The 12,993-nt window shown below is 38.4% G+C and overlaps 1 protein-coding gene across 2 annotated transcripts in view; it reads left to right on the top strand.

The window, feature by feature from the left end:
- The window catches only part of FMN2 (formin 2), a 164,431-nt gene that overhangs the window by 53,091 nt on the left and 98,347 nt on the right, over positions 1–12,993 (top strand). Inside the window, exons 6-8 of one of the 2 annotated variants that reach the window (XM_065680190.1) lie at positions 3,240–3,272; positions 6,427–8,213; positions 9,262–9,406. In XM_065680190.1, the coding sequence (XP_065536262.1) occupies positions 3,240–3,272; positions 6,427–8,213; positions 9,262–9,406 (1,965 nt within the window). The remainder of the gene's footprint in view (positions 1–3,239; positions 3,273–6,426; positions 8,214–9,261; positions 9,407–12,993) is intronic. The other variant, XM_065680191.1, reaches the window with a different exon arrangement.

Raw genomic sequence — 12,993 nt, 5'->3', positions numbered from 1 at the left:
TTTACATGAGACTAATTCTCAGGATGCTGGTGAATCTCAAGTTGAATCAAAAGTCAAGAAAAAGCCTGGTATGAAAATCTTCAACTCCTTTCTATCTAGTATACAAATGTAGTGATGTTCAGGATATACCAGATTGTATTTTGTGTTTCAACAGTATGAGAATGGTGGTTGCCTTGGCCTGGATACACAGGAATACTACCCAGACCATTTAGACTCACAGTTAAAATATTTTACGACAAAGGCAGATGATACAAGAAAGAAAGTGATTCATCACGTGATAGTCATTTCAATAATCAGTCTAATACTGAGCAGAAAATAAATCCAGAATAGTTGTTATCCCAATTTAAGGAAATCTGTGACTCTTAAAGTACCCACTGCCCTTTGGATTGCTGGTGTAGGTGGCTAGGTTTTATTATCTTTTCATCTGCTGAAAGACCTCAATGCAGCTAATTCTACTCCAGCAGCATTTGCAATCCACAGCAGAACACCTAAAAAGACATCAAAAATAGGCAAGATAAGGTTATATTAAATAAAGGTCAACCTCTTTCTTTTTTCTTTCTATGTCCATTCTTATTTACTTACTTGTTTTACACTGCGTGAATGATAGAACAGTTAAACCACCTTCTGGGCTAAATGAAGTTATGTGATGGGGTAAGCCTTTTTTGAAGTCTTTATTGTTTAATTCTGTACTGCTTCATGCTTCTCTAATAAGGTTATTTCTTTTATGCTAGGTGAGAAATCTTCAAAACTTGGGGGGGGCTGTTGTTTTTTTTTTTTTTTGGTTGGTTGTTTTTTTTTTAATAAGTCTAAAATTTTCTGGCTGAAAAAATGCTACTTGTGCAAGCTAAAAGTAATATTATGTAAGATGACATGTAGTTATACTTGACTGCTGTGTACCTTCTAGGGTAGTCAGTGGTTCTGTGAGAGTTTATCTTGTCTTGTTTGCAGTCTACAAAAATTGGGGATAACTTAAGGTTATGTTTCAGCTCAGTTAAGAGTCTTGCATCACAGAGAGAAAACTTTCAATCTTTGATGTACCTCAGGTTGGTTTTTCATTTTAATTTTCTACTAAAATGGGAATGTAAAAACCTGGGATTTTATCCTTTGAAAAGCTCTTAGCTCAGAGATAAAGTATTCAAAGTGTTTAGGAGCAGAAGTTTCAAGAAACTCAATCTGCTTTCTTCTGACTTTCAGTTTTACAACCTGGCATTTGTCATATGTGCAGCTTTCTTCAAAGGTCCATGCTTCCTGCTTTTCTTATGTTTGTTTATTGGAACTATCTGGATTGCAGTGATTATTGATTTCTGCAATTAGTGGGGCTTTTTCTGCTGTTGGGTTTGTTTTGCTTGTTTGTTTTGTCAGCTATGATAGGTTATGGCAAAACCTCTTGGTGATTAGACTTTTCCTAGATCTTCAGGTTAGGAAGAGCTATATAGTCCCAATGCCAGCACAGTGCAGACTGGTGCAATCCATCTGTTGTAGTATGTCACTGAGTGAGAGATTAGCTTGCATCCACCAAAATTAAGTTGATCTCTTCAAGCAGAGCAGTGCATTGCACTGTTTCTATTTCAGGGCTTGTTTGTTTAGTGCTATCCTGGGGAGCTTTGCATCATGTTTCCTTGTGATTGTAGGAAGAAACATGGACTGTTGTGAAAACCTATATCCTTTGTCCCCATACATGCACCTGCAATATAATAAAAGCTTCGATCTCATAATTTGAGGAAGAAACCAGTATCCAATGCTAGTTCTACTTCTCAAGCAGTTCTTCTTGGTATTATTGGCAAGCTTGTCAGGTTTTGACTCAGCTTTTGCTGCTGTAAAACTAAAATGCTGCAATAGCCTTTGAGGATTAAGTGAAATGTGAGAATTAATTGGATGCTATTTTGTTTGAATGAAAACCGAGTGTCCATCACTACATTTGAGAATTGTTATAGCACTAAAAATACCTATTAAAAAGTTGTCTCTCCTGTTTTTAAGGCTGTTAAATGAGACAGCTTTAGAGAGAGAAACTGCGTAGAGATCACATTTCTCTGACTGAATTAAATTCTTGCTGTGGCTCTGTTTTGTGCCATTCAGTGAACATGCTCATTCGAAAGTGTTTCACTTGGAGTAGAAGAGAGGCATTTATTAACAGGGCAGCTGGAAAGACCATCCTTCCAAGTAACTGGACTCTGCTAGTACCACCAGGTGTTGACTTACTAGGAGACCTGAAGGATCTTATTTTGCCATCTTAATCCTGTTTAATTGTATGCTTACATTCCCTGTGTGTGCTTGCAGTCAGGTAGTAGCATAGACTCTGATTCATGACTGCTGATGTAGATATGCTAAAAGGTTAAATTTTTTTTTTTTAAAAAGAAAACACAACCAAGAAGTATAATCCTATCATCTAAATACAAATTCCATCCAGAGAGGAAACTCCATGACACTGAAAACTTACTGAAAACGATCAAAATGTTGATGCAACTTGTTGGCTTGTAATAGTATAAAGCATGAATTTCTAAAACTAAATTGTAATATGTCTTTATTTTTCAAGTGTTCCAAAATTACCAGTAAGAGCTATCATTCTGCTTGTTTTTAGAAAAGACGCGTTATAGCTGTTTGTAAAGCACAGAATAGCAGATACGAGTTGAGATTGATACAGATAAATACATAATATAGACACATATATGTGTATGTATATACATACAGAGTGGGATAACTTTCACAGATATGTGGGGTTTTTTTACATGGAAATTTTCTTATAGAAAGGTCTGTAGGTTTCAGTCACTTATTTGAGAAACTAGGATGTCAGACTTGGTAGAGAAGGTAGATGCAGTCTGAGTTTTTACGTGTTTGAGAATCCTGGGCATGTTCTATCTATACAGATAAGCTTTATGCTGGACATCTGATGTGTTCATGTGGAAAATATGACAAGATTGGAATGAATTGGATGTAGCTTACAGGCTTTTGGTACGTGTGCAAATCCAAGTGTACAACCTTTACCCAGCAAATCAAGTGTTCTCAGATCAGTTGGATACTGTACACATACAAGCCTATGAGTGCAACACAGGCCAGCAGTCCCAGATTGAGCATCCAACTCACTGCATGTAGAACATGTAAAACCTGTTTGAGAAATACTGGGCACTGTTCTATAGCCACACACATCTGGATTTTTTTTGTTTTCCTACTCACATCTTTCACACTCAAGTCACCTGGATAAAGCAAGGCTTAAGCTTCCACCTTTCTTTCTTTCTTTACAGAAAGAAGACTGTTCCACAGTACCTGGGTCCTGGGTAAGAACTCTAGGCAAGACAGAGTTCCCTCATATCTCTTTTAAACCCTGTAGGTTTCTGCTGTGGAATTGTCCTCTGGATTAAAAGTCAACCTTCTTTTCATCATGTCAACTTTTTTTAATCTGAGTCTTCTGGTTCTTATCAACAGCTTTTGACTGTCTTTTACATGTATGAAAAACTAAGTCTTCACCTGCTTATTCTTCTAAGAAAACTGTTTAATTCTCATTTTGGATTGGACTTACATGTTTTAGATTTGCTTCCTTGTTGAGGAGAGTGGAAGTGTGCTGTGTCTTATGTTTGTTTGATACAGCCCTTTCTGATCTAGAGGAAGATGTTAAATTTCTTGCTAGGGTAAAGGCAAAAATCTCATTAAACTAGTCTGAGGGGACATCCTGGAAGCCAGAATAAAAAGTATCTAAAATAATTACTGAAGCACATAAGTACAGAGGGGCTTTGGCTTGATTTTGGTTTATTTTTAAAATTAATTTTAAGTATGTAATTTCCTCTGGATAAATATGCCTGCATTCACAGCAAGACTTATTTGCTCTTAATATGCTGTTTCTGTAAAATCCTGGATATATTTGTGATATATATATATATATGTATATATATATATAGGTAACAATAGCAAGTCTTCAGGTTGTTTGAAAGCCATGTCTCAAGGACAGCAGAAAAATTGTTTCTTAGAGCATGGGGTAAAAAGTCTTTTAATTCAATCAAGACATCTTTTTTCCTTATCTGAAGTGTTTAATTATCTTACTTGATTGCCCATTCTTCTAAACTTTTCAAAAGAAGTTGCATTTTTTAATAATTTTTATGATCTTCAGGGTAAATAATTTTGTAAAACAGTAAATACTAGGGTTTTCCTGTAGTTCAGGTAGAAATTCAGGGATCAAGGATTAACTTTTTCTTGTAAACAGTTGAATCCAGTCACCTGAGTAGATGAATTTTTAAACAGTGAAATGTTCCATCATTAAAACAAATCTCTTCAGTACCGTTTAATATTGTGTTTAATCCTGTTGGATTCAGTTTGTTTGTGGCAGGAATTAATTTTTCCATTCAGATACAACTGGTAACCTGTATCTGTCATAAAACCCTTGGCAATATTCTTACAGTGGGAGCTTAGGAAAGTTACAGTCTGGAGAAACTGGATTTGCTCTCAAATAACTGAAGACTGGTGTGTGACTTTAATAACCCTCTGAACACATTTCCTTTGATAATGTTGCCTTTTGAAAAACTGATAGGCCTTATTGTATTTGCAGGTGACTGGTAAGGGGATAAGAGCAGATGAAACAGGGATAATGGACAATAGAATATGCTTTGTTCTTTATAATTAAGTTCTCCAACAAAACTGTTGCTGGTAGAAAGTATTGAGGTATTAAAGGAAAATGAGTGGACTGAAGCACCATGAGTAGCCTGTAAAGCATATGTCTTTTTCAGCCTTTTTTCTTCGTTAGAGTACTGTTTGTTAAAATATGTCTGCTGTGTTCATTCCTTCACTGTTCCTTGAAAAACATTTTTTCTTCAAAGTTTGGTAGGGAGGCCTAGTTGTATTCCATAACTTTTGGTTCAAAGTGCTGTTCCAGAATGTTCAAACAGTGTAGGGGTTTGTAAGTTTTTATAAAGGTGAGAAAGCTAACAATATTTGGTTTAAATGTAGTAGCTGCTGGTTTACTTCTGGGATTGCTTTAGGACAGCTGGGAAACTCAAAGATAAAGACAGAATTGAAATTTTATGTTTGAAAACCAATTCTATGCAGAAACAATTTTTAAAGTATTAATGAACATATATTTCATTAATGGTCCCTGGCTGGAAGTTACAACTTCATTTTCCAGAAAGAAAAATGACTTTTAAATGTTTCGTTTGTCAAAGGATGAGATGAAAAACATCATCTCCCAGAAACAAATCAAGGCAATTAGTATATCCGGCATTGTATGTGTATTTGTAGGCTTCTTTACAAGACCTGTAAAATCTGCATATTTGAAAGATTTCCAATGAAGTAAGCCTACAGTGTCATCCATGAAGCTTGTGAATTTACAAAAAAGAACAAAAAGGCACTTGTTTTGCTGTAACTTGGGAAACAGATTGCATGACAAAATTAATCTAAATTCTTGAAGTGCTGACCAATATTTCAAATTTAAAGAAAGGAAAAAAACAACTAAAAAGTAAATGCATGTAGCTAGAAAATAATTTATTACAAGATTTTTGTATTGTAAAATCACATCTGGTCTTATCTCCTGTTCTCCTGGACTAGGTTGTTTTTTGGGGGTATCTTTTGATAAAAGTACAAGGCCGTTAAATTTAGTATAGTTTGTAACTGATATTTCGTTAAAAAACATGGAAATTACTGTACCGTTTAAGCTTAATGACTCATCTACTCAGTCTACAGCAGGCAGGATCAGATGCTGCAGAGAAAGATATAAAATTGTGGAAACTGTCAAATACAGAATAACCATTCCAGACAGGAAGCTTTTCTAATGTTACAGTCTGTCACTTGGCAGTGGAGTTTCAAATCTTGGGTGGGAGGAAAATTCTCCCTCAGTTTTGTCTTGCTTTTCCTTTTCAAGTGTGGTGGCTGGTGAAAAGCATTGCTTTGTTCTGAGATTAGCCATTTTTTTTTAGAAGTGAACATTTGTTACGTTCCGCATTCCTAATCTGAATTGTATCATTAAGGTGTATACTGAAACCCAGCAGTTAGTAGTAGTTGAGTCTCTTAATGCACAGTGCATCCTTTTGAAGAAACTCTTAACACATTTTCAGTTAAGAGAATTAAAGCAGTGCAGTGCCCTTCCCTCTGCCATGTCTGGGTATCCATGTGTACAGAAACACTTGCAATACTTGTGCTCAGTGGTTGGTTGGTTTTCTTGGCCAGAGTATGTGGAGGAGGGGTTGCTGCTGAGTTTTGTTTTGCCAAATATAATTGTAGTCTAAATCATGCTCACAGTGACTAGGATAGCTCCGTACTGAAGCTCATAATTTTTCTAAGCTATCTTCTTCTGCTGTAAGATGCAGCTAGACGAAACGATACCTCTGTCTGTCATAACTGGGTTATTTCTGAACCTCTGGAATACCAATATTCTTGATCTAAATTTAAAATTTTTATATAGTGATGAATATTACCTGGTTTATGCTTCTTGTTTATTTTCTTTCAAAGGATGATTTTGATGTGAAATCTGAGGAGCGTGCCAGTGTTATCCAGCAACTTGAGCAAACTATTGAGGATCTGAGGACCAAAATTGCAGAACTAGAGAAACAGTTCCCTGCTGCAGAGGTACAGACTGTTGAGAGGGAGCACGAAAAGAAGCACACACATGCAGTCTGCAGGGAACTCAGCAGTGTGACTCTTCAAACAAATGAAGAGGAGGTTTTACCCAGGACTGTGTCACAAGCAAGATCTGTACAGACGTCACCAACAGAGGGTTATTTAACACACACAATGCCTTCAGCCAATGCACTGCCACAGCCACCCCCTCCACCACACTTAGAAGGGGGCAAAAGTGAAGGGCCAACTCAGAAACTGACAGCTCTAGAACTACAGCCCACATTTTGTTCTGAAATCTCCTTAATTCTGTCACCGAAGCTAATCTCGGTGCCACTGGATGCAAGCCAATCAGTACAGAGTCTGCCACAGTCACCTCTTCCAGGACCCAAAGTTAATTTGTCCCTTGCATTTAAAGGAGAGACTGAAATGCCAGCTTCCCATCAGCCTCTAAGTACTGTAGATGTGACTTGTAGTGAACATCCCCCTTCTTTGCCCCTGGAGCCCACATGTAGCATTCCCCCATCGCTGCCAGTACCTGAACCAGTTGTAACCCTGTCTGGAGCACATGGCCCTTCTCTTGCCACTTCTATGTCCATGGCAGGAGTACCACCCCCACCACCCCTGCCCGGCTCAGGACTCCTTCCTGCTGGCTCAGCAATGGCACACCTGGACCACTCTCTGCCAGGCATGATGATGCCACTACCCCCGCCTCCTCCCCCACCTTTGCCAAGTGGGGAGATACCGATGCTGCCTCCAGCCCCTCCTCTCCCATGTGCCGGAGTCCCACCACCACCTCCATCACCACCTTTGCCCAGAGTCTCACCCCCTCTGCCTAGTTGGGGCATCCCACCTCCCCCTCCTCCACCACCTCTACCTGGGGCTGCTGTCCCTCCACCACCTCCTCCTCTGCCTGGCCTGGGAATGACATCCCCACCCCCAGCACCACCTCTGCCTGGAGTAGGACTGCCACCACCTCCTCCACCTCTGCCTGGAGGGGGCATCCCAGCCCCTCCTCCTCCACCACCTTTGCCTGGTGCAGGTGTCCCTCCTCCACCTCCTCCACCACCTCTGCCTGGTGCTGGTGTCCCTCCTCCACCTCCTCCGCCACCTCTGCCCGGTGCAGGTGTCCCTCCTCCACCACCTCTGCCCGGTGCAGGTGTCCCTCCTCCACCACCTCTGCCTGGTGCAGGTATCCCTCCTCCGCCACCTCTGCCCAGTGCAGGTGTCCCTCCTCCGCCACCTCTGCCCGGTGCAGGTGTCCCTCCTCCGCCACCTCTGCCCGGTGCAGGTATCCCTCCTCCGCCACCTCTGCCCAGTGCAGGTGTCCCTCCTCCGCCACCTCTGCCCGGTGCAGGTGTCCCTCCTCCGCCACCTTTGCCTGGTGCTGGTGTCCCTCCTCCACCACCTTTGCCTGGTGCTGGTGTCCCTCCACCACCCCCTCCTTTGCCTGGGTTGGGGATGCCACCTCCAGCCCCACCACCTTTACCTGGAGGAGCACCAGCCCAGGGCAGCACCTACCCAGCAGTCCCACAAGGCTGTGGGTTTCTTCCTCCTCTGTTACCATCTGGTTTATTTGCAATGGGGATGAATCAGGAGAAAGGGAGCAGGAAACATGTGATAGAGCCTTCTCGGCCAATGAAGCCTCTTTATTGGACAAGAATTCAGCTACACAGTAAAAGGTAAGTCACGGAGTTGTGTAGGGAGTGATATTTTTAATTTATGGCTGTCCGGATGGTGTTGTATGTTACAAGCAGCTCTTTATTTATTGCTAGGCAGGTCTTTAGGAGAGCATCAGTGCAAATAGGATTTTATCTGTAGCTGGATATGTGAGTGGGATACCTGTTTTCTTTACAATTCTGAGTAATATTATCTGTACATGAAAGCTCTTTGAGGGTAGTGTTCTCAGCTGTCCTTTGGGGTTACATACCATGCATTTATCAGAGACCCAGGGGTGAATGAGTACCATTAAGCATTCCATGAGATGGTTTTTAAAAATGTCATATTTGTTTTTCCCTTCAAATTTCAAGATACTGTTGGTCTCTCTCTGGAGCAGCTTGCAAGTTTTGTAGCATCTTCCCTCTAGATGAACGTATGCTGAATGCAGTTTGTCCTTCTCTTTCCTTTCTCCAGTGACCTAGAAATATTTTCATTTTTTTTCCCCCTTCATCTTGCACACTCAACAGACAGCTTCAAATGGCAATTTATTTTCATGGCAGCATCAAGCTATTCTGATAACCCTTACTTTGATATACTTGATTTTGGTTGTTGATGCTTTTTGCTTGTAAAATATTGTTCTTGATCATGAAAAAAGGTTTCCTTCTTAATCTTTTCTTTATGGCTCTGAGTGCTGATTGTAAATCCATTCTGCTGTTCTCTAATGTTGAATTTCTCTTTCTTTTCAAGTTCTTGCCACTGTCACACAGGTGGCCTGCAGATACCTATTTCTACTTCTTTGTGTAAATGTCTATGTTTCATAGCCTGTATACAGCCTATTTATATTCCTGTGTATGTAAAGTAGGTGAATATCAATGACCCTGACCACTGGCATGTGTGAATAAAGCAGCAATGAAAGAAGTACGGGGGAGAATCAACAATATATCTTCTCAAAATGCTGCTAGTAGAAGTCAGGCCACAACTTTTAAATTGCTATTTTATTTTTTTCATTCCTTCATTTATGACCTTATTTAGTTTGACATTGCCCTACATAGGTCTTTTGCTTAACTTTAGAGATTCTAGTGCTTCACTTGTGTGGGAAAAAATTGAAGAACCTTCCATAGATTATCATGAGTTTGAAGAACTGTTTTCTAAAACAGCTGTTAAAGAAAGGAAGAAACCCATTTCGGACACCATTACAAAAACAAAGACTAAACAAGTGAGTACTCATTTAATTTCAGATCTTTTCTAGGCTGGCTTTTACATAAGGACAGATTTTTGCATGCAGCCGAGATGAATTTTGCTGGATATGAAATTCTAAACATATATATATATATCCACACTACGTAGAAATGTGAGAAAAGGAGAGAATATAGGGTGGGTTTCAAAGCTACATGTGTTAAAGACTGAAGTTTTTCTTACAAATTACTTTTAAGTATAGATTCTCTTAAGAAAATCTTTGCTTTATCCACTTTAAAATTAATAAAAATAAAACTAAAATAGATGCATGTGACACTTTGAAATTGACTGTGCATGTGTGATCAATAGTATGTAAATTATTCTGATTAATTTATAGAGTGGCATATGAATTGCCGTGAATATGAATGACTTCAGAGAAAAAAAATAAATAGATGCTTAAGAGTCTGTCCTAACATTATACCAGTTGTGTAACAGTTCTAAGTTTGTGTTGTGTTTATACATACATTTTATATATATATATATATATATATATATATATAAAATGAATATGAAGTTTATGCATACAATAAATAACAAGCACATTTTGGAAAATCCAGCATTAACCAAACGGCTTTCTTTTTCTTGAAATTGAATGTTGTACAATAAAATAAAAATACATATTTCAAATGTGGAAGTTTAAACCCTGGGATAAGAGAATTGAACCTGCATGTTTATGTGACTAGAGAGCTGTAATGTTCTTTGTCTGTGTGAAAATTGAACTATGATGTTGTGATAAGTAATTTGCAATTAAACTTTCAGGCTATAGAGGAAAATGTTCTTATGTAGAATCCCAAACATCAGTTAAAGTTGTTGTTTCATCTCATCTTCACATCCCTATACTTAGTTCAAGGCTAGGTTGTTCTTTGCAGCATCTTTTAACATACAGGTTAATGCTATACAAGGTTTTTTTTTCTACATTGGATATACAGCAGGACTCTTCAAGCCTTCACGCAGTAGATACTACGTTTTGATATGACCCCTCCATCTAGTAGTTCTGGAGATCTTCCCCCACAGACACAATTTGATCAGTAATATAAGCATGCAGGTGCTCTCTATTGTACTGGCTACGTGTTACATGCAACAGAACTGGTAGTAAAGTTCGGATGATTATCCTAAGGTGTTGCATAAAACCTTTATTGGGCTGAATGGGAAGGACAGTGCAGTCACTTGTGTGGCTGTTTATCACATACATGTGTGCTGTGCTAGGCTGTACTTACTGGGATAGGAGAAAAGATAACAGTTCTGTTCCTATCTTGCTGTTCTGTAATAAATCTCCAAAGTGCAAGACCTTTGCTCTTCTAGAAAAAGCCCCTTTTAATGGCTACTCTTAACTGAATAAGTGTGATAGTTCTTTGAGTAGAAAAAGGAGCGCAAAGATATAGCTGATGCTTTGCCTATGAACTGTTGATCCCCTCGCATTTCATGAGGTTTGGCGGTGCAAGTGTCTAAACAGAGTAGAAATGACAGCTGTTTTGTAACATAAACAGTGGTTAAAGACAGGCAGTGATTATGAATAAACATTAGATGTGGATTTTAATACTAAGAGTATTTATTTTTCTTGTAGTGCCAAAAATTTAGATACATTGTCAATAAATAAATAAAGTGTGGATAAAACTAAATGAAAATGATTGATTGTTTTTAACTTCTTTGAAAAGAACAAGTTGTTTATGATAGAAATTTACATACAGAAGTTTAAGGCAATTTAAGTAGGTGCCATCATCTAGACCAAACATTCCTTTGGGCCACTTAAATTGACAGAAGAGAATCCCCTGTGTATTTCCCTCCCTCTGATCAAAGGAATGCACTGCTCTCCAAAAGAGAACTTGCCTAATGGTGAAGTCTGATTTGTTGAACTGTAGTATCTGGGGAGAAAAGATCAACAAAACAGATAATTGCCATCTTTCATTAGAACTGCAATTAGATACATCACATATTGCAGTTGTAAAAGTTAAATGTTCATGTGCGCAAATCTAGTTTGGGCTTTTCATGGTACTGACGTGAGACAACTGAAGTAGAACAGCTTCACAAATATATTCTATGTATGCTTTCTCAGCAGTTTGGAATGCAGGCTTTCATTTTTTAAATTCTCCTCATTTATACCGCAGTAAACACTTGGATAATAAAGTCCATCCATGTTTAGCAGAACCGTTACTTGTGGAAAACATGGCTGTAATTCCACAAGTATGTTTTTATTGAAAGCACCAAGTGCTGTTTAAGTAGTTATTGACTTACATGGCTTCAGTGATAGTAATGGGTGTTGTAAAGATCTTACAAATGATGGTTTTGTAGTGATTTTTACAGGGATTTGTTATGCAAAGCAGATGTGTTCTGTCACCTGTTGAGCTAAGGAAGAACATTGTACAGAACAGAACAAGGACCTGCAAAGCTCACTCTGCTGTTTTCCAGAAATGCTTTAGTCTGGCAATTGTATTTCCTCCTTGCATTGCTGTGCGGGTGTTCCGAGTGGATGCATTGTTTGGATGGATTGGATGTAAAATACTAGCTGCACTGGAAATAGTAGTCAGGAAAAAATGCTCAGATAACTTTCAAATGCATAAAATATTTAATACTCTACATAAACATCTGATTTTAATAACACAATGTTTTTATTGTAATGTGAAATAAAAACGTATTTACAGAGGAGGCCATATGGCAGGGAGGTAAATTCTAGCTAATCTGAAGAAAGATTTGCTAGTTTGGGGAAGTTTTAGTGGGTGAAAGATGAATTATTTTAGAGTACAAAGCTGTTCTGCACACAGCTATTTATGCTGTATGCCACAGAAGATATGCATATGTTTGCTAGTATATATATATATATAGATATGCATGATGTAATTCCTTCTCAATGATGACCCATTTTTAAGTGGTAAAGTTACCTATATTATTTTGGGTTGGTTGGAGGGTAGGGGGTGTTGAGTTAACAACTGGGGTTAATTTCACCCTACCCAAGTATTGGTTCAAATTGTTTTTCCGTTTGCAAGATCATCTGCAAATAACTTAATACAATATAAATCAGTAATGGATTAAAAAAATAATCTATATTGCATCTAGCACTAAATGAAGGCCACATTAAAATCCATCTTGGAACTTTAAAGAAAGAGAAAAAATTAAGTGTTAATATCTGTTTGTGAATGCAGCTGATTTTATTCTTACACTCATTGGTGCTACAGCAAAAGCTGTGATTTATTTTGCTCTGTTAATACGTATATGTCAAATTCTCAGCTGCTCTAAATGTGTGCAGGCTCAGTCAATGAGAATGCCTACTAAATCTTCAAAGAAAATCCTTTATGGGCTATATTATAGGTGGGGCTGCCATTTCTACCTATTAAAGTGGTCTGGCTTCCATTATAACTAGCTGTTGTTATAACTTTGCCAAAAGTTAGCTCTTTAGGCTGCAAGTTTTGTTGGGTTGGTTTCCTCCCTCTGCTCCCCCCAACATTGGGTGTCTCCTTCTTTTTGCCAGTGTTAATAAAGAAAACAAAGTCTGGTTTTGCTCATGTCCTTGTAGTTTCATAGATTTTAATTATAGAATTTTTTTTTTCAGATACATGTCTTGTTGGTTGTATA

This window comes from Lathamus discolor, chromosome 5 (assembly GCF_037157495.1).
Source record: "Lathamus discolor isolate bLatDis1 chromosome 5, bLatDis1.hap1, whole genome shotgun sequence".
NCBI classification, from domain to species: domain Eukaryota; kingdom Metazoa; phylum Chordata; class Aves; order Psittaciformes; family Psittacidae; genus Lathamus; species Lathamus discolor.
This window is presented reverse-complemented; position numbering and strand designations above follow the sequence as displayed.